This window comes from Poecilia reticulata, chromosome 19 (assembly GCF_904066995.2).
Source record: "Poecilia reticulata chromosome 19, P_reticulata-male-v2, whole genome shotgun sequence".
Taxonomy (NCBI): domain Eukaryota; kingdom Metazoa; phylum Chordata; class Actinopteri; order Cyprinodontiformes; family Poeciliidae; genus Poecilia; species Poecilia reticulata.
In genome coordinates, this window is record NC_088848.1 from 9590704 (window position 1) to 9615953 (window position 25250).

At 39.7% G+C, this 25250-nt stretch overlaps 1 protein-coding gene across 4 annotated transcripts; it reads right to left on the reverse strand.

Annotated features, from left to right (window-relative positions):
- Positions 1-153: 153 nt before the first annotated feature.
- On the reverse strand, positions 154-25192 carry sec24c (SEC24 homolog C, COPII coat complex component). Of its 4 annotated transcripts, XM_008437042.3 has the most exons (25): positions 24969-25192; positions 22595-22773; positions 22325-22405; positions 20735-20861; positions 18990-19156; positions 17538-18254; positions 17317-17459; positions 16341-16409; positions 14684-14792; positions 14380-14507; positions 12697-12835; positions 12502-12617; positions 11176-11300; positions 10896-11087; positions 10707-10800; positions 8001-8117; positions 7748-7918; positions 6990-7086; positions 6747-6892; positions 5671-5809; positions 5444-5562; positions 5075-5254; positions 3517-3702; positions 2533-2622; positions 154-1859 (listed from the first exon to the last, which is right to left on the reverse strand). In XM_008437042.3, exons 2-25 carry the CDS (start codon positions 22752-22754, stop codon positions 1719-1721), a joined length of 3753 nt encoding a protein of 1250 aa, XP_008435264.2. In that variant the 5' UTR covers positions 22755-22773; positions 24969-25192; the 3' UTR covers positions 154-1718. The 4 variants fall into 4 exon arrangements, with proteins under 4 accessions (XP_008435264.2, XP_008435267.2, XP_008435266.2 ...); XM_008437045.3 differs by lacking the exon at positions 22325-22405 and having other exon boundaries at positions 24969-25191; XM_008437044.3 differs by lacking the exon at positions 16341-16409 and having other exon boundaries at positions 24969-25191.
- Positions 25193-25250: the final 58 nt, after the last annotated feature.

Genomic DNA, 25250 nt, shown 5'->3' on the forward strand with positions numbered 1-25250 from the left:
CTATAATGAAAAAAATCCCCTGAAAGTAGCAGTTTATCTACAAAATGCCAGTTTGTCATAAATAGCTTTGAGAATTTAAAAATGTTATTTTTTTTGTTGCAATTTCTAAAATTGTCTTTCCTTAAATGAAAAGAAGAGGATCAGAATTTCTGATTTCACTTTAAACAATCATTTTATTAGCAGTCCCAGGAGGCAATGGAAAAACAAATAGAGGAAGAAAAAAAATGGAGGAACAGAAATTAAGATTACAGTAAAGATGGCGGGTCGATCAGAACCAGCGAACATAAAGACAGAACAGAGGGCTGAACACGCACACACTGGACACAAAAAATCACATCATTAAAACGGAACAGAAAGTGATAAATGAGTTGATGCTAAAGGTCGTGTGTGTGTTGGCTGATCCCTCTGTTCCCCGTGAGAAATTCATCAGGACCGACCCCACATTCACACACACACACACGCACACACACACAGAAACATATCAAAAAGCCCATCTCTCGAGTAAATCCACAATTTTTAAATCTCAGTTGATCGTGACAAGAGAAACCACGACACCCCGGCTCCTCTGCCAGGTCTTTAAAATTTTTATTTTCTATTAATTCTGTACACATCATATATTTTATTTACACACTGAAAAGCTCAGCGGCTGCTCAGTGCGGATACGAGTGAAAGTTGGCTCATCTGCCGTCATTTTCTGCTCGTTTCTTTCAGCCGGACACTCCTCTTTCACACACCCGGTGCCTCCGATCCGGTTATAAAGTCTGCAGCGTTGCACGTCAGTACTCCTAAAGCTTCCTTCACATTTGAATGAAAAAGCAACTAAAACCTCTGAGATCCACCTGTTTGTTTTTGATGCTGCGCAGAAACAAAAAGTGATCGGAAGTGCATGTCTGGTTTGCATCAGATTTACGGAGCCAGATGTTGTCACATTTAAAACTGATCGTTATTTATTTACCGAGAGATCTTTCAATCTTTATATTTGATTTAAATATGAATCATTTTCGTGTCAGTTTAAATTCAGATGATGCAACAGTGGCTGATTTAAAAAAAAAAAAAAAAAGGCGGCTAATCCTTTCACATCTCAAAATAACCCCCACCCCCACCCCCACACACACACACACACACACACGCACGCACGCGCACACAGAGACAGATTGGAGCAGCATGGGGGACTAAGGCCATGATTAAGGTGGATAAGAGACATCTAGAACAGCATTTATTTAGTTTTATTTCCATACATAGATGTCTATCACTTTATCGGGACTCAATCATATATAAAAAAACGTTCTGCTATCCGAGTCGCTCAAGCCCTCCCCAACCAAAAAAAGAAAAGCCTTTCAGTGCTATTAATGCAGACAGTACAACTACAGTTATCGAGCTTTCTCTTTCGTCATCAGTCTGTTGCATACATAGTTGTTCTCTTGTGTTTGCGCTCGTCACCCTTCCTCGTCGGCTGCGCCCTGGACGTGCAGGAGCAGCAGATCTGAGGCAGAGTAAAACTTTTCCGCCTCTCACTCACACACAAACGATCGTACAAGATCTGATCTGCGAGCCGGACCTTGGCTGACAAGACAGCAAGGAGAGTTTTATTTTATAGGATTAAAAAAAAAGAAGAAAAAAAAAATCATTTGCAGGGTGGAAGGTGACTGGAGGGGTGGGAGTTTTTGGGTGAAGGGGTTTCTGGAGCTCGTGGGTGAAAGGTGGGAATCTTCGAGCCCTTAGCTGAGAAGCTGGCGGATCTCCTTGTGCATGTGACACAGGAAGTCGACGTACGACGCTCCGCCGCTGACGCTCTTGTCCTCCACTAGGAAGTGCTTGAACGTCAGCTCGGCTCGGTCTTCCTGTTTTACCACCATCAGCTGAGAAAGAGAGAGAGAGGGGCAGGGTGAGCAGGGTTTAGGGCGCCCCCTGGTGGGGTCGTCAGGAACTGTGTAGCCGATTCAAGGCGAGTTTAAACTATTATTGACTGAAAGGAGCCGAGAGTATAGAGATAGTACAGAGAAAGAGGGAGAAAAACTGAGACGGAAAGAAAGAGACAGTCAGAAAGGAAGAGGGAAAGAAAGACAGGAAGGAAGAAAGGAAGAAAGAAAGGAAGAAAGAGAAAAAGAAAGAAAGAAAGGAAGATAGAAAGGAAAAAGAGTGAGACAGAAACAAAGAAAGACAGAAACAAAGAAAAAAAGAAAGGAAAAGACACTTTTTTCCACCGCAACTTGATGTCCGCAGCTTTCTCTGTGTTTTCTGGATGGCGGCCATATTGGTTTGTGAACTCAGAGCTGCTCTGTATCCTCAAACTTTCTAAGCTGGAATTAGCTTCCATTTATCTTAATTTAGTGTTTTTAATGAACAAGTATTATGTTTTACACTAAGCGAATACTGTTTATAATTTGTCTTGTAGCTTCATGTTTGTGGTGTATTTATGTCTCAAATACTGTCTGCTCAGCTTGTGCAACCATTGGATCCAAAATTATTGAAAAGTGCTTTTGGTCATAGAATAATAATAATAATAATAATAATAATAATGATGAGGCTTGCCTTCATGTATCGTGATCGCTGCACTCTGAAGGACTCGATGACTTCTCTGAGTCTTTGTGAGAACGGATTGTCCAGGACAGGCAGATTGGTCTGAAACAGAAAACGGGTGCAGACACCATTTTACGCCAAATATGGAAACAAAACTCAGGAGAAAGTCAACAAATCTCCAACGTAAAAGCAAATCATAAGATAAATTACTAATCTATGTTTTCTGCTTGATGAAAACAGTAAAGCTTCATTATCTTTTTGGATTTTATGAAGAAATCAAGATTAGAGCGTAAAACAAAACGTTATTAAAAACCAACTGACTGCATTCGAGAGCTCAGTTTGAATAAACCATGTTCAGTCACACATGAATTAAAACTGATCATAAATCTGATCCTCATTACAGAACTTATTGCCTTTTATTGACTTATATGTTCCGTATTTAAAACACTTGGGGATTAGGATTAAACACTGTTATGACAGCAACAGATGAAAAGATTAAGTACATACAAGTCTGTGACTTACAGATGATTATAGAGAGATTTTAGTTTCATTTTCCTCAAAATGGTAGTTAATTTGATTTATTTGGACAGGACAGTGCACATTAATCCACATTACCACGATTTATGTAAACATAAATATGCAGGAATTAGCACAATAGCTAAATTTCAACCCGTGTTCCAAGACAAGTAGGCAGAAAAAAACACTTTACTACATAATTCACATGACAGAACACAGCACACGTAGTTCTATTAGTAATAGTATAAAAAAAACAAATAAAACAAAAACAACATAAAAACAGGATAAAAGACTCACTGCTGTAACCAGAGGCAGACATTAAGAAACCAGCTCTTGAGTTTCTTTTCTGAAAATTGCAGTTTTCCCTTCTCTCTGATAAACGCTCCCTTCTGGCTAAAATGGTTTTTACTTCATCATCCCTTTTCTGAATTAAATCACCATTTAATATGATAAAACCAGAGCGGGTCCGTTTCGCCTCACCATGTTCGGATCGATCTGGCTGAAGCTCGGCGTGCCGAAGATGCTGAGCAGCAGCTCCTGCTGGACGCTGGCTCCCACCCACAGGAAGAGGTGGAGCCCCGTCTCCATCAGGTAGACCCCGCCTTTAGACAGCCGCTCCTCGGAGTCCCTCACCGCCACCGGCAACGACCCGCTTTCCAACTTCATCTGGGAAAATCCAGGAGAGACGGAGCAACACGAAGAGCGGGATTATTAGAGATTACCGAGGAACTGAAGATGGAGGGACAGCAGCAGAGTTGGGCAATAACTAGTCACATTTATTCAGCTACATCTTTTTATTTATTATTACTTTTAGGAGTATTTCTTAACGCTTTTTACTTTTACTTGAATAAATTTAAGTATGCTCCAACTTGAGTAAAATTTCTGGATTCTCTACCCACTGAGAAATTTCACTGAATGACAAACAAACATGTTTTAACCAAAACTTCACCAAAGACACGCCTGCCGTTTTTGTTAAAGTTTCATAAGTTTTATACTGAAAGAAACTGATTTGGAACATTTTTATTTTTTCTACTTATCTGAATAATTTCCCCCTGTCTGATTATATAATTCTTAAAGATTAAATGATTGATAATTTGATGAGTCACGTTTTCATTTCTTGGACGACTATTTTTTACTTTTACTTGAGTAAAAATATGTTGAAGCTACTTTTACTTTAGTACAATTTTGGATCTTCTACTCAGTTCTGGATGCAAGTAACGTATTAATCAGCGAATATAGAGTTGACTGATCTCATTGATCAACTAACCATTAATTAATAAGCGTCCACTTATGTTTTTTTTTGTATCAAGAGGACCGTCCGTCTTTCCATAACATAAAGGTCTACATTTTTTTTAATATGCCGAATTAAGAAAAATAAATAAATAAAATCGATAAATTTTAACATTTTGTGTCAGCTCTATTAAATCCTGACTGAATAAACAGAAAATTGTGGTTCTCTCATATTATTCAACTTAGACCTGTTAGGTTTCGGAATACACAAATAAAAGCTGAAAATAATAAAATATGTGAAACACTTAATTCCCTATTAAAGAGATATTTATGCAGAAGTACCGACTGTGGTTGAAGGAACGTTAGACGATTATAAAGCTGTCATTAACGATTATTAAAAGGGCACATTCTGCACATTTTTCATTCATTTATACAGTATTATAAATACATAAGAAAATGCAAAATAAAGCAAAGGATTCATCTAAAAAAAAAAAAAAAAAAAAAAACTAAAGACATGTGAAAATCTCAGGTCTTTCTACCTGACTTATTAATGCAGTGCTGGGCTGATCTGGTGATCATCTTTTTGGATTAACCAAATAATAATTGGATAACAGAAGGTGTTTAATATTTGCTCAAAATGTATAAATTGGATTAACTGTTGATCTGAATGTTTCTATCAGCAAACGGCCTTTTCTGAGTCTGTCTTCTTCAGCTGGCGACTAACCAATTACTCAATTAGTTGACGATTTTTCCAACAACCGATTTATTCGTAACTGTTTCCGCTCTAGAGCAGATCTCTGTGTCTCACCACTGGCAGCAGGCGGGGGTAGAAGAAGACGTGCGTCTCTGCGACGTCCATGCAGCCGATCAGCTGCTTGAGGTAAGCCCTGTCGTCCAACGAGACGTCGGATCCCGGCAGCAGGACGTCACTCTTCATCACACAGTTCAGGTAAACGGGGAGGAGCTTCATGCACTCCGGCAGGATGAGCTGGGAAAAAAAACAACACATCTTTAAACAACACAGAAAAAATTATTAACAGATCATTAGTGAGGATGTATAAACGTCACGTGGGTAGTAAAACTAAAGAAGAGGATTAGAGGCATTGATGTTGGTTGAACCTTCAAGTGTAAATAAAACAAAAAGGAGAATGAATAGTTCAAATATCCACGTCATTACCTGACCAGCAGATGATGGACTGGCACAGTTCTTCCTATAGCAGGCCAGAATCTGAGCGCACTGGTTGACCAGAGTGTCCCTCACAGCCTTGGTGGGATTATTCGCAACACCCCTAAAAGCTGCAAGGCACAAAAATGCACATTTACCCAACCCGAGTGCAATCAGCCGCCTGATTCAGAGCCTTTAGAAAGGCAAGATCAAAATCTCCAGAGGACTTTTGGACTCACCGTATTTGGCGAAGTAGTTGATGATTGTGTCGGTCTCACAGTTGCGGTAGAGATCGGCCAGCTGCGCACAGCAGTTCACCGCCATGTTGTGGATGCGCAGGCGCCTCTGGCCGCTGCAGCTGGTGTACAGAACGGCACACTGCAGGCAGACGGTGAGAGAGAAAAAATAACATTATTTCTGTTAAGCATCGTCATGACAACAACTGAGAGATTCATCCAACAGAGTTGGATGCTCTTCCAACGGTTTGGTGCCAAAAGGACTTTTTTCAGCAGATGCAAAGTAATTCCATTCAAAGAGCTAATATCTGACATAGATCAAACCTTTGTAATCAAAACAGCCTTTCCGTCTATCTGCATTAAACTCGTTTAGAGATAAAAATGTTAGATGAAAGAAAAAAAGACTGCTTGCAATTTTTAATAAGTATCTTCTCTAAGATCTAAAGAACTATCATTTTATTTCAATACTTAATCCAAATAAGCAGATTAGTCCTGGATTGATGTTAAGTCAGGTATTTTTTTTAGCTCCATTTGCTACAAACGATCAAGCGTTGAACTAAACGAATGCTGTTCCTGCATTCGTTTAGTTGAAGGAACAGCAACTATTTTCTCACTTATTTTTAAGTGAGAAAAAAATAAGTGAGACAAAGAGTTATTTTGACTCTTTGTCAAGAGTCAAAATAACTCTTGACATTTTCTAACTCGTTTCTAATATGACATAACAATAGCTTACATGAAAAATATGCAGAATGTGCCAATTTCTTTTCGTCTGATTAATCGTCAGTATGATCTGTAGATTAATTAATCCATAACTAAAATAATCAGTAGTTCCTACTTTCTGGTAAATTCTTCTGAAATGGTCAGAAGCGTCTTATCTGGGCTGACGATGAAAATATTTTCCTCTGGAAATGAATTCTGTTTGTTGTTTTAACGTAATTATTTTAATTAACATAAAGAAACACTTGAAATGTGTCATGAACCTGGGTGAGTTTTACGTTTTGAATTACTGAAATAAATCCACTTTTAAATGAGACGGGTAAATTACATACTCACAGGTTCACCCTGACCCATCCTCTCACCTGCATGAGCGCTCCCGTCTCCTCGCTGAGCTTGTCGTCGTGTTTGAACTCAACGGTGATGGCCTTGTCGCAGTCCAGACCCGCCAGCTCCACATCCGTGGTGTTGTTCATGTAGAACGATCCGAAGAAATCTGTGGCTCGGATCCCTGCAGCACGACGACAACGGATAAAATTTAAAACGCCGGATGCCTCTTCGCTCAGCACGGTTTTAAGTCTGGCTTGATTTTGATCTGGGTGACCCACCTGTGCTCGTCCGGACCCTCATCACGGCGTCAAACCCGACTTGTTTCTGAACGTCTCGCCTCAGGTCGTTCAGGAATCGCTCTTGATCTGTCTGAGCCTGAGAAGACGAGGACAAAATTTACAGTAAAAGGTTAAAGAATGTTTCTGGAAGAAATCAAATTCCGACACAAAGCCATCAATCAAATGTGAGCACATTTCAGCGACAAGTCATCTCAAAGTGCTTTACGTCATAAAAACACAAAATCAAGCAACACACAGTCAATTGAAACATTACATTTTGTCAAGTGCTCTCATTAATGTTTAATTTATAATGTTTCAAAAGCAACTCTAAGCAGGAGGGTTTTAGTCTAGATTTAAATTCAGTATTTTAAAGTCTATTTTCAGAGCCACAGGGAGCAGGTGTCAGGACTTTAGAACTGGTGTGATGTGCTCCAACTTCCTGGGTTCAGTCAGAACGTCAGCAGAAGGAACGATTTTTCCTGAATATGAACAACAGCGACTACTGAACCAAAGTGGCTTCCATTAATGCAGTAATAAAAATTAACAGAATACAAACACGATAGATAAAGTGAGAGCATTGGTAGAAACATAATGTCACAGCTCTATGGTGTGCTAAAAGAAATTGTTTTTTAGCTAATCTTTAAACAAAAATAAGTTGTTGATTAATTCCACAGTTTTTGGACCAGCTACAGCAAATAAGCGGCAACCCGACTATGTGGACAAGGTGGTGACTTGAGTCATTTAGAGTATTTTCTCACCTGGAAATATGTGTATTTGTAGATGGAGCCTCCAGTGGAGACAGGAACCACTCCTAACGTTGCCAAATCCACGTACTGATTAGGGAAGAGGAAAAGATCCACGCAGCAGCCCTGAGCCACGCACTCCTTAGCCAGGCTGCTGTAGACCCCGACCTGCGGCTGAAACAGAGTCTGTGGACGAAAGCAGAGTTGGTGTGAAGCAACACGGTTACGGTTAAAGCCGAAACTTCCTCCTGGATTTACTTGTGTTTACCTTTTCCTTGTCAGTGCCGATTAACTTCTTATCTTCTCGGTTTTTCAGTTTTCCAGGAGCTTCTGCGATGGGCAGAGAGGTGTGAAACACAAACAGCTTCCCGGCACAGTCGGCCGCCTGAGAACACGACAACACCACAACCTGTGACACTCTGACGCCGCACATACATATATACATATATATATATATATATATATATATATATATACATACATTCATTATTATGGAGCTATATATTTCCACATTAACAAATTTGTCTGTACAGGAATAAAATAATAAATACAGTCTTTTTACCTAAAGTTTTTATTATTTGCTATCCTAACCATCAGCTCGGGTTTCATAGCTGTAAGCCTCAAAATGAAATAAAATAAATAAATACAAAAAGACAGATAAGCAGTAAGTACTAGAGACAAATCTATGTATGTATGGAAGGTTAAAGAGTGAGAAAATTACAATTAAATTGTGAAATAAAAATAAAAAAACACTAATAATTAAATTTACCACTAGATAATTAAATATATATAATTAATTAAATATAGAATGAAATTATGAAATATGCAATTAAATGGTTAAATGTCCCATGAAATCTAAATTTTAAATAATGAATTTAAACAGTAAAATGTAATTTTGAAGAAAACTTCAATTCAATTATTTCACTGTGTATTTATTTATTTCTTTATTTATTTCATGGCTCCTGTGTGCGCGATCGTGCCACGAAATAATTTACAGACAACCCAGCCATCAAAAATCTTTTCATTCGACATTTAATTATTTAATTGCATATTTCAAAATTTTATTATATATTTATTTATTGAAATATTTTATGATTTAATTATTTAGTGGTAAATGTAATTATTTAATGGTGTTTTTTTTAAATCAATTTATGATACATTGAATTAATTATCAGGAGATTTACATGTATGGTTCATAGTGTTCAATTTCGTCACCCCCAGCCCTCCATATGCAGGTCCTTCTCAAAAAATTAGCATTTTGTGATAAAGTTAATTATTTTCCATAATGTAATAATAAAAATTAAACCGTCATATATTTTAGATTCATTGCACACCAACTGAAATATTTCAGGTCTTTTATGGTTTTAATATTGATGATTTTGGCATACAGCTCATGAAAACCCAAAATCTCTGTCTCAAAAAATTAGCATATTTCATCCGACCAATAAAAGAAAAGTGTTTTAATACCAAAAAAGTCAACCTTCAAATAATTATGTTTAGTTATGCACTCAATACTTGGTCAGGAATCCTTTTGCAGCCTTCAATGCGGCATGGAGGCAATCAGCCTGTGGCACTGCTGAGGTGTTATGGAGGCCCAGGATGCTTCGATAGCCTTAAGCTCATCCAGACTTTTGGGTCTTGTGTCTCTCAACTTTCTCTTCACAATATCCCACAGATTCTCTATGGGGTTCAGGTCAGGAGAGTTGGCAGGCCAATTGAGCACAGTAATACCATGGTCAGTAAACCATTTACCAGTGGTTTTGGCACTGTGAGCAGGTGCCAGATTGTGCTGAAAAATTAAATCTTCATCTCCATAAAGCTTTTCAGCAGGTGGAAGCATGAAGTGCTCCAAAACCTCCTGATTGCTGCTGCATTGATCCTGCCCTTGATAAAACACAGTGGACCAACACCAGCAGCTGACATGGCTCCCCAGACCATCACCGACTGTGGGTACTTGACACTGGACTTCAGGCATTTAGGCATTTCCTTCTCCCCAGTCTTCCTCCAGACTCTGGCACCTTGATTTCCGAATGACATGCAAAATTTGCTTTCATCCGAAAAAAGTACCTTGGACCACTGAGCAACAGTCCAGGGCTGCTTCTCTGTAGCCCAGGTCAGGCGCTTCTGCCGTTGTTTCTGGTTCTAAAGTGGCTCGACCTGGGGAATGCGGCACCTGTAGCCCCTTTCCTGCACACGCCTGTGCAATGTGGCTCTGGATGTTTCTACTCCAGACTCAGTCCACTGCTTCCACAGGTCCCCCAAGGTCTGGAATCGGCCCTTCTCCACAAGCTTCCTCAGGGTCCGGTCACCTCTTCTCGTTCTGCAGGGTTTTCTGCCACACTTTTTCCTTCCCGCAAAGGTGCCTTGATACAGCACTCTGGGAACAGCCTATTCGTTCAGAAATTTCTGTCTGTGTCTTACCCTCTTGCTTGAGGGCGTCAATGATGGCCTTCTGGACAGCAGTCAGGTCAGCAGTCTGACCCTTCATTGCCGTTTTGAGTAATGAACCAGGCTGGGAGTTTTTAAAAGCCTCAGGAATCTTTTGCAGGTGTTTAGAGTTACTTTGTTGATTCAGATGATGAGGTTAATTGTTCGTTCAGAGAACCTTTTCATGATATGCTAATTCTTTGAGACAGGGATTTGGGGTTTTCACGAGCTGTATGCCAAAATCATCAGTATTAAAACAATTAAAGACCTTAAATATTTCAGTTGGTGTGCAATGAACCTAAAATATATGACAGTTTAATTTTTATCGTTACATTATGGAAAATAATGAACTTGATCATAATATGCTAATTTTTTGAGAAGGACTTGTATCTGTAGCTCTTTAGTTGAGCTGACCGTTATTAATCTGCCAAAGCACACAGAAAAATGGAGGCGGTAGAAAAATATTATCTTTGTTTGCAGGTCATAACATCGTTACTAACCGATTATATTAATTAATGTTTCCCTGCGGTCCTGATAACGCGTTTACCTTTAATGCTTCCAGTCCCGCCTGGATGACGGGTCCAAAGACCGTCTCTGTTTCTCTGGTGTCAGCAAACATCTCTGGGATCTGGTCCAACAAACTGAAAAGCACAAACCGCACATCAGTAAGAACGATGCAACACACATACACACACTCACACGTTAGCATGCGTTTGTTTGCTTTGAGGTCGCCCACCTCTCGATGACCTGTCTGCTTTCGTTCACGTTCACCAGGAAGCCGTCGAGCAGCGGCACAAACATGTCCGACACGTCCGACACCACCAGCATCTGGGGCTGGGCGAGGGTCGACTTCACATTGTAGAAATGCAGCACCTTGTTGTAGGTGACGAACCCAACCCGAATCACAGAATCCACCTCTGGGTTTTGCCTGGATGCAGAGAAGCGAAGAATCTAAACAAAGTTTCCGTTCCCGTCTGACCGGGCTTCAGTTCTCCATCTGGACTGGGTTTGGATACCTGGGCAAGAGATCCAGCAGACTCTTGAGTTCGTTACAGACTATGCTGACCATCCCGCTCTTCACTGCGTTGTAGGACACGTCGATGAGGAAGATGAAGGCTGGAGGCTGAGGAAGCTTGTTGTTCTGTTGAAGACAAACAGCTTTAAAAAATAACTGAATAATAAACACGTACTTCGTCATCAGGGTTTGGACACTTTTCCTAAACTGGAAGCACTTTAAGCATTTTCTTGGAAAGTTTTCAAACTTTTCCAGCATCACACTTTGGAGACAACAACAAAACAAAAGAAATAAAAAAGGAAGCTCTACAGTTACTGTTATTAATAGTGTCTGGTGATGGTATTCTACATTGTGAAGCAAGAACAACGTGAACTAAAACATAGGAAAATTTTACGTTTTAAAATGTCTCTCACGAACAAAACGCCAAATTAACAAAAAAATCCCCCAATTTCAGTAGCATTATCTAACATATAAAATATAAGCAAAGTTTTATTTCAATGACTCAAATCAATAAGCCACTGAGCCATTAGGAATAATAAATATTCATCACATTGAAACAATCCAAATAAATTGCATTAAGGTAAATTACCTTCCAGCACAAATTAGATGCTTAAACACAAAATACAAACAAAGTTACAAAAATGTTTCCTGGAAATTAGCAAATAGAAATTATTTTGGTAATTCTAACAGAGCTAAAACAATAAAAGTTTAGTCTGATTTAACTTCAGACAGTGAGAAAAAAAAATGTCTGTCTCTTTTAATGAGGTGTATGAAAATATCTGGTTTCAACAGCAAATAATATTTTTCCAATTTAGCAAACTGCGCAGTATGAACAGGGTTTCCCCCAGTGTACTATAAGCCTGGTGGGCCACCAGGCTTTACTTGTGCCCCCACCAGGCTTAGCATTTGCTTATTTACTTAAGTTTTTTTTTTTAATGTTTGCATTTTTTAAGACTTTGTAGTTGGTGTTCAGATATCAATCTTCCAATCTTCCAATAACGCATAATTATCAAGTGATATTTTCAAATTTCCTGTCAACTTTAAATATTTTTTAAAACTCAAAAACACGACAGCCGCTGGATGAATGACTGCCGAGCGCCCAACCACCAGGCTCAGCAAGTTTTCTGGGGGAAACCTTGATGAATATCAAGCACATTGAAGGACTTTATACAGAAATCAAGCACTTGCCAAACCTTGAAAACACCTAATTGAAATTCAAAAATTTTCAAGAATTTTAAGCACATGTACAAACTCTAAATTACTGACTTTCTTGCAATCGGTGAGGCAGTTAAAATGCATTTCATGTGTTCTGAGAAGACATTCATACCTTGCAATAGTCGACAGTTGCCAGGTACTCGTAGGAGCCCAGCGACAGCTCCGGCCGATCGTAGCAGTCCACTCTCTTCCCGGTGTGATCCAGATGCTGGAAGTAATGTGGAGGCACTGCGGGAGACGATCACAGCCACAACCATGAGCTCAGCGCAGCCAGTTTCAGAAAAAGACATTCCTGAACCACACCTACCCTCTGTGACACAGCTGCAGAAGCCGCACTGGAAGCGGCGACCTCCCTCTATGAACTGCATGTACGGACACATGTAGGCCTTGCATCGGTTGCAGCGGATCGGACCGGCCTCGCCGTGGTCCACCACGTATGGAGGGGTCTGAGAAGACAATCAGCAACATGTTATTCGTTTTCCTGAGGCGGGCAAGCATGATTCATTCACACCAGAACGAAATACGAGATTTAGTGATCATTAAAAATCCCAGAAACTGTTTTTGCCAAATTATGTAACCTAAACCTAATCCAGATGGACACTGGAGCTAAAATAGTAAAAAATAAATAAATAAATAAAAAATACCCCTCAGACAGACAAGCCAACCTCTGCAGCTGTCAAACGGATTATCTCTACAGACAGAACTAATCTTACCAAATCCAGCTGACTGCAAACTGTTACAGCAGGTGATGGAGCCACATTTTAAAACCAACATCTGACAGAGAGAACAAAACTAAGAGAGAGGGTTGGGAGGAAACAGGGCATTGGGGTAACCAGGTTATCAAAAAACAGCAGAAGTTTTGCTTTCAGTGCCTTGAATAAGAACTGCAGCAGGTTTGATGTTTGCTGTGAAAATTAGATCCAATTAAAATTAGATCTATTGGTTTATGTGAGTGAACAACAGTGTAAGACTTCATCATGTAATAAAATCAGGCCTCAAACTGTAATAAAACCGCGTTATGCATTTTCCAAAGGCTCTTTATAGCCATTTGTGCTGATAGAAGGAAATGATAAAGCTAAGCTTGTGCTTTAGGTGAAGAGTTAGAGCACTATAGGAGCTTTTAAAACTCAATAACCGAGTGTTTTGGAGCTGTGAGGCCTGTCTTGAGACAAAAGGTGACAAAAAATGCATTTGCTGTCAAACCCCCCACCCACCCAAAAAGAAACAAAAAAAAAGCATTCTGAAAAATGTTACTGGTAAGTTAGGTGGAGCAGAATGATAAAGCTACATTAAATAAGACTACTGCCTGGAAACTGAACATATTTTCGGGCGCTGGTTGAGGAAAAGTATCCAACTTCAGACGGCAAGACCAAGACACTTTGAGTCAGCTGTAGTTTCATGCCAGGCCACTAGATGGCACTGTTACAAAACATGCATGCACTTTTGACCCTTAGCTTCCATCTCATCGTAAACAGTGAACCCAGTTGTCATGCAACACATTCACAGCTCTGTAAGAAACCAAGAGCCCACTGCACTGAACACGCTGAAAACCTCCTGGTTTTTCCACCAAATATTGATTTCTGAACTCTTCCTGAGTTAAAACTTTACTATTGTGGTTTCTCAGTGAATATGAATTTGTTTTCTTTGCATTATTTGAGATATGAAAGCACTGCAATCTTTTTCATTATTCTGACCATTTCTCATTTAAATAAGTACTAAATCGTTGCTTTTTCATAGAATAAAAGAACAACGTTCATTTCAATGTTCATTTTGCTCCAACATAAACCTATAAAGAGTAAAATCAGCAATCATTTTAAGTGGTCTCAATTTCCTCCAGAGCTGTTGTATTCCCTGTCAGAAACTGCTTAACGGAAAAATGCAAAGTAACCAAATTGAATCTGAAGTTGATTTCAAAGCACTCATCCTTTTATCATAAAGTTTGAGATGGAGGGGGGAAAAAAAGAAGGAAGGTAAAAAAGGAGACACACACCTCGTCGGGGGGCAGCGTGGCGAGGGGCTTGATGACAGCAGCCAGGGGGACCTGCGATTGCTTGGCCATGTCAGAAGTACAAGGCATGTTGTAGGCCGTACAGCGGATAAACCTGGGACTGGCATTTCCTGCAACACAGAACGTCTTACAGTTAATCACTGCAAAACCAAGAAATAATATTACTTACTATTATTCAAACATTTCACTTTGTGCCAGTTCTGTTGGAAGGTTAAGCTGGGTAAAAAGATCTCATATCTTTTAAATAAACAAAAACAAGGCAAACATAACATGCAATGGTGTCTACCTTGATCTTTGACCCGAAAGTTGGTTGTGACCAGAGGTGGAGCCTGACCTCTGACCCCTGTTGTGAATGGCTCATTGGACTTAGCCTTGTCGTCTTCTATTACCTGGATCTAAAACAAACAGAGTGAGAGAGGATTTATTTTGCGTCGTTAACATGAAAGCGACACGTTTTCCCAGCTCAGACGTCATAAAATCGAACTGAAAAACGTTCAAACATCCATGCAGTAAAAGACTTTCACATGCACAATGAAAACCTTCACAGGACAGCAGAGGAACGGAACCGGTTTGTGCTCAAGCTGCTCTCAGAAACAGGACAAGACGAGGAGGAGAGGTTAAAGGAAATCCCGAGGAAATATTTATTCCCAACACATGCCTTTTAATGCAACAAGTCAGAGGAGGGTCAAAGGGCAACGGTAGCATGCAGGGCAAGAAAAGGGACTCAAGTGAAGGGGATTTTTAAAAGTTTCACAATGCACAAAAAAAATAATTATCTCGAGCTCCTAACAACAAAACGCGTCAACTTAAACACAGAAAAATAGCAAAAGTTTTTGTTTGGTGTAAAAATCTAATACATGATTAGGGAATGATGGGGAATTTACCATAATATAATGTTTCATTAAAAACAAAAGTAGTCCATAACTAATCCAGCTAAAAGAATACAGCATTTTGATTACTGCGGTTATGGGCATGTTTTCTATAGCAAATATTTATTCATGAATTGTTGTTTTGATTTTGATGAAGAAAAATACAAAACACCAGCTTTAGTGGTAGTTTTTAAAAGAGCAAAATATCGCATGTTACTGCAATTTTGCTTCTTAAAAAGCAACACAAGGACAACAATCTAATAAAGGTTAGTTAGTCAGGCTATCAGCAGAGCAGCCAGCCTGCAGTCAGCCATTTGGGAACAAAGTCCCTTCATCATGGCTGCCTTTGAATAATTGGTTCTTGTAGTTTTAATCTTTATTCCTCAGCCAGAACTACAACTTATAAATTACAAATAAATGGCAAAATTTGAGATATTTGACTTTTGAGGCAATTTAAGAGTTTTAAAGACGAAACCTAGGTACTATAATAAAAATTAGGACACAACTGGACCTTTTAAAAAGGTCAAAAATGAACTTTTTAGGATGAGTTTTAATATAATGAAAAATGCAACATACTTAATTTTAAATTAAAAAATTATGTTTAGCACTCATAACAACAGATGTGCATCAGGACTTTTAAAAGCCTATAATTCACTTTACAACTAATAAAAAAATCCAAAACAAAAAAAATGCACATTTAGGGCTTTTTGATGCCCAAATAATATTAAATCTTACTATAATGAAACATGTGGAAATATTGAGTTTTTCAAACTGAAAATGTCTTTTTGAAAATGTAAACTAGTATCTTATCCAAACATCCTACTCAACGTAAAATGTAAACAAAGCCACTAAAAACTTTCAGCTCATATTCTTTCATCAGTTTTGATCTTTAGCTGCAACTCTGTAGCTAAACATAACAAAACAACAAAAACACATCAGTGTCAAAAAAACCCACAACGACTGCCACTGACTTTGAGGAGGTAGGAGAACCAACAGGAGGAGAAAAGGGATTGTTGCAACCAAACATTTAGGAGAAGACGAGGAAGAGGAGAGGACAGGCATACAGAAACTTACTGGGCTGGGGATAGCATCTGGATCTATTCTATGTCTTGATTTCTGCACAGCCGGCATGTCAGACGCTTGCTTTACAATCAAAAGTTTGTCCGGCAAATTGTGCAAAACAGAACAAAATAAATACATACAAAAAGTGAAGAGATAAAAAAAAAAAAGAAGTGTAAGAAGAAAAGCCACAGCAAGACTTATCTGGTTCAGGCAGAACTGTTAACACAGCAGTATCTGCTAAATGTTAGTCCAACTGTAGAAACATGCTAAGCATCAACACATGTCACAAAAGCTTTAAATCATGAGAAGAGGTTAGACTTTTGAAGGTGTAGAGTATTTTTTCTAAACATCGAATAAATGTTCATTAATTAAGTGACAAATTTGATTAACATGTCTTACTAAGCTAATAGATATTTTAAATGCTGGATCTAAAATACACAAAGTTTTCAACAAATCTGAGCAACACTGATATATCTAAATCAACAAAAGTTGCTCAACCAAATGATTGAAAAGCTGAGACAACCGCACACATTTCTGTTCCGTCTGTTATTTTATATCCGTCTATTATTTTATATCTACAGAAAAACAATTGCATGAGAACATCTGTGTAAGTTAAACACAATAAATACATAATACATTTAAAGTAGAGAAGGACCAAGATGTAAGGCAATGATTTTTATGCTGGACTAGTCCGGATCGATGCCCAAAAATTCAGAAACTAACGTTGTACATGTGTGTTTGAGCAAATTGTGCAATTTGCAATAATACTCTTCAGTGAGGAGGTGATGAGGAAAGAACACTGTTGCATCAGTTTAGGAACGGGAAGGCTAGCTTAGTACATTCAAGTTGTTTTGCTTAACCCATTTCAGGTTTCTACTTCTGTCACAGAAGATTTGGAAATGTTGGCAGAAAAAGTTCAGAAGGTTTTAATTGTGAAAAATAAATGAAACATTTACATTCAAGCACAAGGCGTATTATGTTTGCTCACCGGGCTGGGAATTGCATCCGGATCAAGTCTCTTCTGTGGAGCAGTAGCCGCGGTGGGAGCCGGTGCCGGGGCCCCGTAGTTCGGTTGTCCAGGATACGGACCTGCATAACCAGGCTGGGGGCTTCTGGCCTGGCCAAACGCGCCTAATGCAAAAACACAAAACCGCTCAGCTTCCATGCAAATCAAACAGTTTTCGTTTGACCAAACTGTTGAGTTCCCACCGTTTTGTTGAGGAGGGTATCCTGTCTGCATGCCAGGCTGAACAGGGGGCTGCTGCAGGGGCCCCGGAGGCCCCTGTGGACCCTGCGGTCCTGGAGGCAAGTGGTTGCTCTGTCCCATAGATGTTGGAGGCATCTGAGCCCTGGGAGGCGGCGGTCCTGAGTGGTACGGTGACGGCTGGGCTGCCGGGGGCTGCTGCGGCTGAGACATGGGGGGGTACTGACCCGAGGCCGCTGAGGTGGGAGGAGGACCAGGTGGAGGAAAAGACCCTGGCTGAGAGGAAGGCGGTGGCAGCTGAGGTGGAAAGGAGCCTTGAGTAATCGGAGGCGGGCCGCCAGCAAAGCCAGGTTGGCTGCCAGGTGGAGGTGCTGATGACAAAGAGGGCGGAGCAGCGGGGAAGGGCGGCTGCGGCTGGGACACCGGCGCCGCTTGGGGGCGAGTCGGGGGACCCGAAAAAGAGGAGGGGGGGAAAGTCTGCTGGGAGGGCGGAGGAGGAGCAGAAGACGTGAACGGCTGCTGGGAGGTGGGGGAGCGAGACGAGTCGAATGGCTGTTGCGAGGGAGGCGGAGGGCCGCCGTAGTATTGCTGAGAAGCTGCAGGAACGCCTGGAGGTGGAGGCTGGGTGGGAGCAGACGAAGCGGGAGGCGGAGCCTGGGTGTAGGAGGGCTGGGGCGGGGCAGAGTAGGTACTGATGGGGGGCTGGGAGCTGTGAGGAGGAGCTGATGGGAGCAAGACACAGAGATACTGGTAAGAATTAAGGCTGCAAATAATTATTTTAGTAATAGATCATTCTGAATGAAAGCGAAACATTTACATTCAAGAAGTTTTTCATTTAACCACTTAAGCCTGTTTATACAATATTAGAAACACATTAAAAGATGTAAATAAATGAATAATTTAGCTCCTTCTTCAAGTAAGAAAATAAAACATTTAATTGGCCAAACTTCAATAATAGCATTCTTTTAGCGATCATTTGATCACCTGTAGCACAGGATGCATCTGCAGCTAGAACATATTTCTAGCATCAACATGCTAAAAACCCATCAATACAGTGTAGTTACTGATCTGGTGATTATTTTAATTTTATTTAATGAACTGATTCACAAAACGGTGCTTAATGTGAGATTTTAATTTATTTATTTTTCGAACAGAATTTGAACCAGGTTATGCTAAAAACTGACTTTTGGGTAGAATATATTTACAGACAGGGTTCATTTAATCTCAAATGCAAAATGTAGTGTAATGTTAGTGACATAGCAAAGAAATAAACTTGAATTAAATGTGCAACTTCTTGAAAAAATTGGTGTGGAAAAAAAACAGAAACAACCAACGTTTTAGGCTGGAATAATAACCAAAAAAAAGCCAGTGACATCCAGGAGGGACTGATTGCAAAATCTCCTAGTGGTAATACTCAACATCATCACGTCACATAAATCAAATCCATTTAAACGCACCATATCCTGGCCCTGCAGGGGTTGGTGGTCCGGACGTGATCTGCATCCCAGTCATCTGACTGCTGACCTGTTGCATCGTGGGTGGAGGCCCGTAGTGTTGTGGATAGGAAGGGTGCGGCCCGGTCATGTTCATATGTCCCTGGCTGTATGGCTGGGCTGCAGCAGGCCTGCAAATGCACAGAAGACATAAGTGGAGGTGGAGGCTGCCTACAGTTTCTGCTGTGGTGATGAAGAATCAGAGAAACCAAGATGAAAAGGGCTTTACGTTAACTAAATTAATGACAGCAGAGTAAAAACATCATGGAGAAAATGTGCGTACTGCTCTCACCGTTCTTCTATGTCAAGTAGGGCTGGACAATAAGACGATAATATTTAAAGCAATAGCCAAGTAATCAATATCAGTAGAAAATACATCAGAATGTTCAATAATTCACTGAATTCTGATCCAGAACCGCACGGCATTCTGGGAGATGTAGGCAGAGGAAAGGCTTCAGCCTCTCAACCTCGCTAAGCAAAGTTGGTGGCATCAACAAACTCACTTCATCTTTGACTACCTAGCAACAACCTGTTGAGTTACGTAGCAACAGTTTCATGTTTGCCTCATAACTACTTAAAAATTAAACAGACCGGTGTGAGGAAAAGTCACGTCACCAATTTGGCAGTATTTCGAAAAACTAAAACTAATCAATATTTATCAATATCTACTGATGTGAAATGTTTATATTGTGATGTTTTTCAACCAGATTTCCCAAGGATGTATAACACAGCATCTTTTGATAATAATTTTCTTAAAAAGTTAAAAATGTCTTTGTACTAGTGATACAACTAAACACCTGCAGGTTTACATAAATCTTCTGCAGAATATCTTGAAAGAAATTCTGTATCTACGGATCTATAGCTGCTCTGTAATGCTTTGATACCAACGTTGGATTTTCCTGAAGCGGTGCCAGTCAGGACATTAATATCCAAACATCATGGGCTCATTTCACCAAGTAACACTACCTCAACCTTTCAAACAATAAAAAAAATAAAGAACCTGAAACACTTACTTTTATTCTTTATTTTAGGTTATATCTGAATACGCTAAATCATTTTCTAACATCTTTCCTAATGAGATCTTCTCATGTTTCAGTCATGAAACGGGGGTGCTTCAGAAATGTGGTGCATTTGAGTAAATTGGAAAAAATGGGTGTCACATTGCATTCGAGCACTTCCTTGTCACAAAAACTTCACTGAATGAGCAGCAAATGCAAAAATTGTGCACAAAATTATGGCGAAAATGATTGATCATAAATCTGGTTTTATTTGGAAGTAAATAAGAAACAAAACCAAAATAAAAACACGACTTTCATAAAGTTTGAAGTTCGTGCTGTCGAGCTGAAATGAGCATGCTGCCATGTTTGCTGCAGCAGCCTTTTAAATGCGTCACATCATGCTCGCTCCAGAGCGGGTAGCACCCTCAGAGGATTAAAAAGCCTGACAAATTCTGATTTTGGAGTTGTCTGAAAAGTTGCTAAGTTGACAACAGTGGGGCGACTATTGCTAACCGCACATGTGTAGACTTGACCAGAAAGAGATTGCTGATTTTCGTAGATAAGATCAGCTTCAGAGTGTCAGTTGATCGTCAATCTCCCAAAATTAAGGAAACCTGTGCACACCAAGGGCTTGTATAGATGCTGTGAAGTTAGAAAATTGAAACTACCGTCACATTTTCATGTCTAAATACGAAAAGTTACAAGAGTTACCTGGGTGGTGCCTGTGTCATAGTTGGGGGTCCATTCTGCATGTCCGCCTGACTGTGGCTGTACTGGTTATACTGTTGAGGGGCTGAGACAGGAGGCGGTGCAGCGGTGGGAGGACCCCGAGCCTGGCCTGAAGAAAAAAACCCCAAGATCATCAACATGTACTGCTAACAGCACAAAGGAAAAGTACTGGACTTTTCTACACTTTGTCACACTAAAATCAGAAACTTTACTGGATTTTACTGGAATTTTATGTGATGCACCAACAGTTTTGTGCGCAACTATAAAGTGGAAGGAAAACGAGAAAAGAGTGGTGGGCATTGCACCTTAGCTGAAAGGTAAAGAGAGTATTATTCTGGGAAGCAGCCAACAGCCTCAGCGCGAGTCTAGAGGAGCAGCAGATACCTAAAGCTCACAACTTTTAGTCTCGACCTCCACAAACTGGTCTTTGTGGAAGAGCTGCAAAAACTAAATGGAAATTGAATAAAAACAAACTTCAAATCAACCTGAATCTACAATAAGGCCTGCAGCGGTAACAAATGCTAGGCAATTAATTGTCCCAAAATTTATTGTGATAAATGATAATATTGTTATTATATTACTTCATTTAACTAAATGAAGTAATATAATGATAATGTCAAAATAATGCAAGTACAAAACCTCATAGATCAGCAAACTGTAATTTAGAAAACATTTAACACTGGAACTGGAAGTTATTTCAAATACTCGAAATAAATAAACAAAATTCCCCCCCGCAAAAAAAGCATTTGTAAAATGGCACGTTGAGACCAAAGCGTTAGATAAATTAACCTTTTTTGTGTTAAAAATTAAAAGTTTGATTAAAATATTATACAAAAAGAATGTCTGCTTTCGTAACAGAATATATAAAATTAAGGAAGTTTAAGGATTCTCATCTAGAGAACATTCAACGTAAAATTATTCAACATATAAAACATTCCTTTTTGCTAAGTTATGTTAATATATGGGGCTGCAGATGATAATAAATGAAGAGCCGTTTGGGAGCCAAAAGAACCAAAATTCCCATCACTAGCAGAAAGACCTTGAAATATAATATAATGTCTCTTCAGATTATCTCAGTCTGACAGGGTTAATTACTTTGTTTAGAAAGAAAGGCAACAAATTCTTGTCTCAATTTGTCCCATTATCAATCCAAGTTAGTGCCAAAAGAAAAATATGACAAAAAGGCACGGAGATGATAAATAGTTTCCAAATCCAACAATTAACATTCCAATATTTAGATTTTGGGGTCAGAAGCTCAGGCTTCACTTTAAAAGTGGGTCAAACAACATTTTAGGCCAAACTAGAGTAAAAATAACCACCAGACATTTAACATTTATGAGATGCAACATGCAAGTCAATAAAAAAAAAAATCAAGTTTGCCCAATAAAAACAATGAAAAGCAACATGAAAATAAGAACCCAAGTTAAAAAACGACAGAGATTTAATATATACTGAACTAAATAAGAGGAGGAAAATGAGAAAAGAAAGAAGATGTTTTAGACACAGCGGCGATTTGATGTTTGCAGGATGTGTGAGGTGAGAAAGAACCGAGGGGTGAACAGAGGCAGTTACCTAAATCAAGAGGAGAGGAGAGGTCAGAGACTGGGTTGGCTGCCACAGCCTTAGAGGGAAAGCTTGTGAAAGGAGAATAACCTGAAATACAAGAAAATACGGGAAGGGAGCAAATACAGAGAGATGCGCGAAGGTAAATGAAGTAATGAAAGGGCGGCTCAGATACAGATTAGTTTGCACAGGTGATGAGATTTTCACATTTGAAAAGCGTGAACAGTTTAAAGTTGATCATAATTGTTCCAGCTGCTGATCTGGATGCTTCTTGTTCACCTTGTGGAGGAACGCCAGGCTGATAGGCTGAAGCGGGGCCGTTGTAAGGTGCATAAGGGGCGGGGTATCCTCCGTCCAGGGGAGCGTAGCCGGGCTGAGCGTAGCCAGGCTGGGGCTGGCCGTAGGGAGAGGCCATTGGAGTGTGCTGGTTTACATTCATCTTCAGTTCATCCCTAAAGCTTGACCAGACAGTGACAGAATTACAGCGCTATATCTGACACCATCACAGCTTTTAACCTGATTATGAAGATGAGAAGGAGGAAAGTGCAGTGGAGGTTGGAAATCAAAAATCTGACATTTTCCCATCAAGTAAATGCATCACAATGTTCACACCGCACTCTTCAGTCTGAAGGTTGCCACCAAGAATACATGTATCAAAGTTAGCTATTTTTAGCATTAGTGAGGAGTTTTCACCCACAGCAGGCCTTTTAACAGCAAAATGTATTTTATATTAAATGTTGTTGCAGGACTCTGGTTAGCATAGGACTGAACGTATTTCAGCAAAGTTGCTCTGTTTTATTATTTTGAACCGCTGAATTTGGAAATGTTGACAAAACTGTGGAAATCCCAGACTACGTTTTTCAGAATATAAACACAGAGACGGAGGTGTTTGTATTGCTCTCCATGCAAACCACACTAAAATGACACTGAAGACAGTTTTAAATGTCCATCCTGCAACAATTTGGTCTTTGTTGATCAATCTTCTTTCAACTGAACTAGCAAACCGAAAACCTCGTCTAAAAAGTGATTTATTTGCTGTTGTGGGTTGAAGGTGTGAGAATTTTCAATGACAACACAAACTCAGAATGTTGCTTGTTGTTGTCTATTTTTCCTGATGATAGTGTTGTATCAAAACTTGGAAATTGTTTTATCTCAATTTCAGAATGTGGCCAATGCCAAATTGTTTACACTGGAAAAAAAAGAAAACAAAAACAAGTAGAGGTTGAATGTCATCATTCAGCAGAGACGCTTCGCTGTCAGTGTTTTTAATGGTGATGATATGTTCTACATTAACATTTTACCTTTGGGCAAATCTAATTTTTAAAAAAACAGAACATTAATTTAAAAAAAATTATTCAACATTTCATTAAATATTCATTGAGGTAAAGCAATTTTGCTATATTTAGTCTCAACTTTACATATTATTGTAATTTAATTGCATATAAATATGAGTGCTGGTAAAAATGTAAGAAACATGTTTCTCACCTACATACAAGTTTCTGAAGTAAGAAATATATTTTTGATAACATTTCAGATTAAATGATCATATTAACATATGTCAAAAGAAAATGCTCACACTCCGACTAAATGAAACCGTCTTTTCATAATATTTCCAGGTTCTTTGATCACACCCACACAATTTAAATTTCCCTCTGACTTTCAGGTTTCAAATCATGGCAACATGAAGTTCGTGACAAAACTGAAAGACTGAAAGGCAGATTAATTACTGGCACTTTCTCTAACCATATCTTGTGAGAAACACCAGCTCTTGTCTCACTGCTCAACAACACTGACGGATCCTGATAATAACTTTTCGTTTGACACTTTCAGATCAAATCCACTAACAGATGTGTTCCAGATGAGCTACTTATCATACACTCAAGTTTCTAGATGCAGGCCCAACTTATACGACAAACATGAGTATCATCTAACAAACATGGGCTAAACGAGCGGAGCCTTTGAATTATTCAACAGAGAAGGGGCCACGATGAGAAATACAATCGCTGTCTAGTAAGTCAGGCCCGCTAAAAGAACCCAATCTCTTGCCTCAACGGTAAATTACGATAAACTGGGCTAAAATTAAACAAAAACAACTTAATCCCACAGTTAAAGGAGACTACACAAGTCCCGAACTGCAGCAAAACCCGAGGACGAGCTGGAGAGTGTAGCAGTGCCGCATCAACATTAGCTGATTAGTAGCTACTAGCTGTAGCATAGTAAAATACCAGAGAAAGTTTGGAAAACAGTGATTCAAACATCGTGTTGCTACCATGTGTAAGTTAGAAGAGTGGCAAAAATACATACGAGAAGCTGGTACATAACAACAATGTTTAGCTCCTGAATACGTGAGTGCTAATTCAGCATGCTAATGTTAGCAACAGGCCAGATTGAATCATGACAGCAAAGGTGCTTGAATCAGCTGGGATCGAGTCGCCACAGCCTGCCGTAGAAAGCTAATGCTAGCCCCGCTGACATATGATGCTAGCCGAAAGTGAAGCTAATAACCTCCAGTTACTTCCCAGAAAGCTGCTAGCCGCGTCTCTTAGCATCAGTTAGCATTGCTTAGCATCGGCAGAGGTAGCGAAATCCGAGCTCCCCTTGTCAAAACTGGGTGACGGTGTCAGACATGGAGCCGCATCCCAACAAAACCTACCTCGGTAGAGGTGTAAATAGTAAGGCAATCCGTTGTTCGTGGCAAACGGAGAAGCCCTGTGGCCGACTGAACTCGAAGCCGTCCCGGGGTGTTGCTCACTAATCCCTTCTTGGTAGCAGAAGCGGACATTCAGCGGAACTGCTGCAACGCTGTGCCACGTCCACATCCGGACGACGTACGACGACTTCCTCTACGTTCCCCCTTCCCGGCTCTTTTCCCGAGAACTGAATCGCTTGGTTCGATACTGTGGAGGACCAAAACTGACATAATTAAAAATAAAAG

Coding starts and splice junctions, on each gene's coding strand:
- sec24c (XM_008437042.3), bottom strand. CDS start 22,754: ATGAATGTAAACCAGCACACTCCAATGGCCTCTCCCTACGGCCAGCCC. Junction 17,460..17,537: donor ATACCCTCCTCAACAAAACG/GTGGGAACTCAA, acceptor TTTTTGCATTAG/GCGCGTTTGGCCAGGCCAGA. Junction 12,618..12,696: donor CTGCAGCTGTGTCACAGAGG/GTAGGTGTGGTT, acceptor CGTCTCCCGCAG/TGCCTCCACATTACTTCCAG.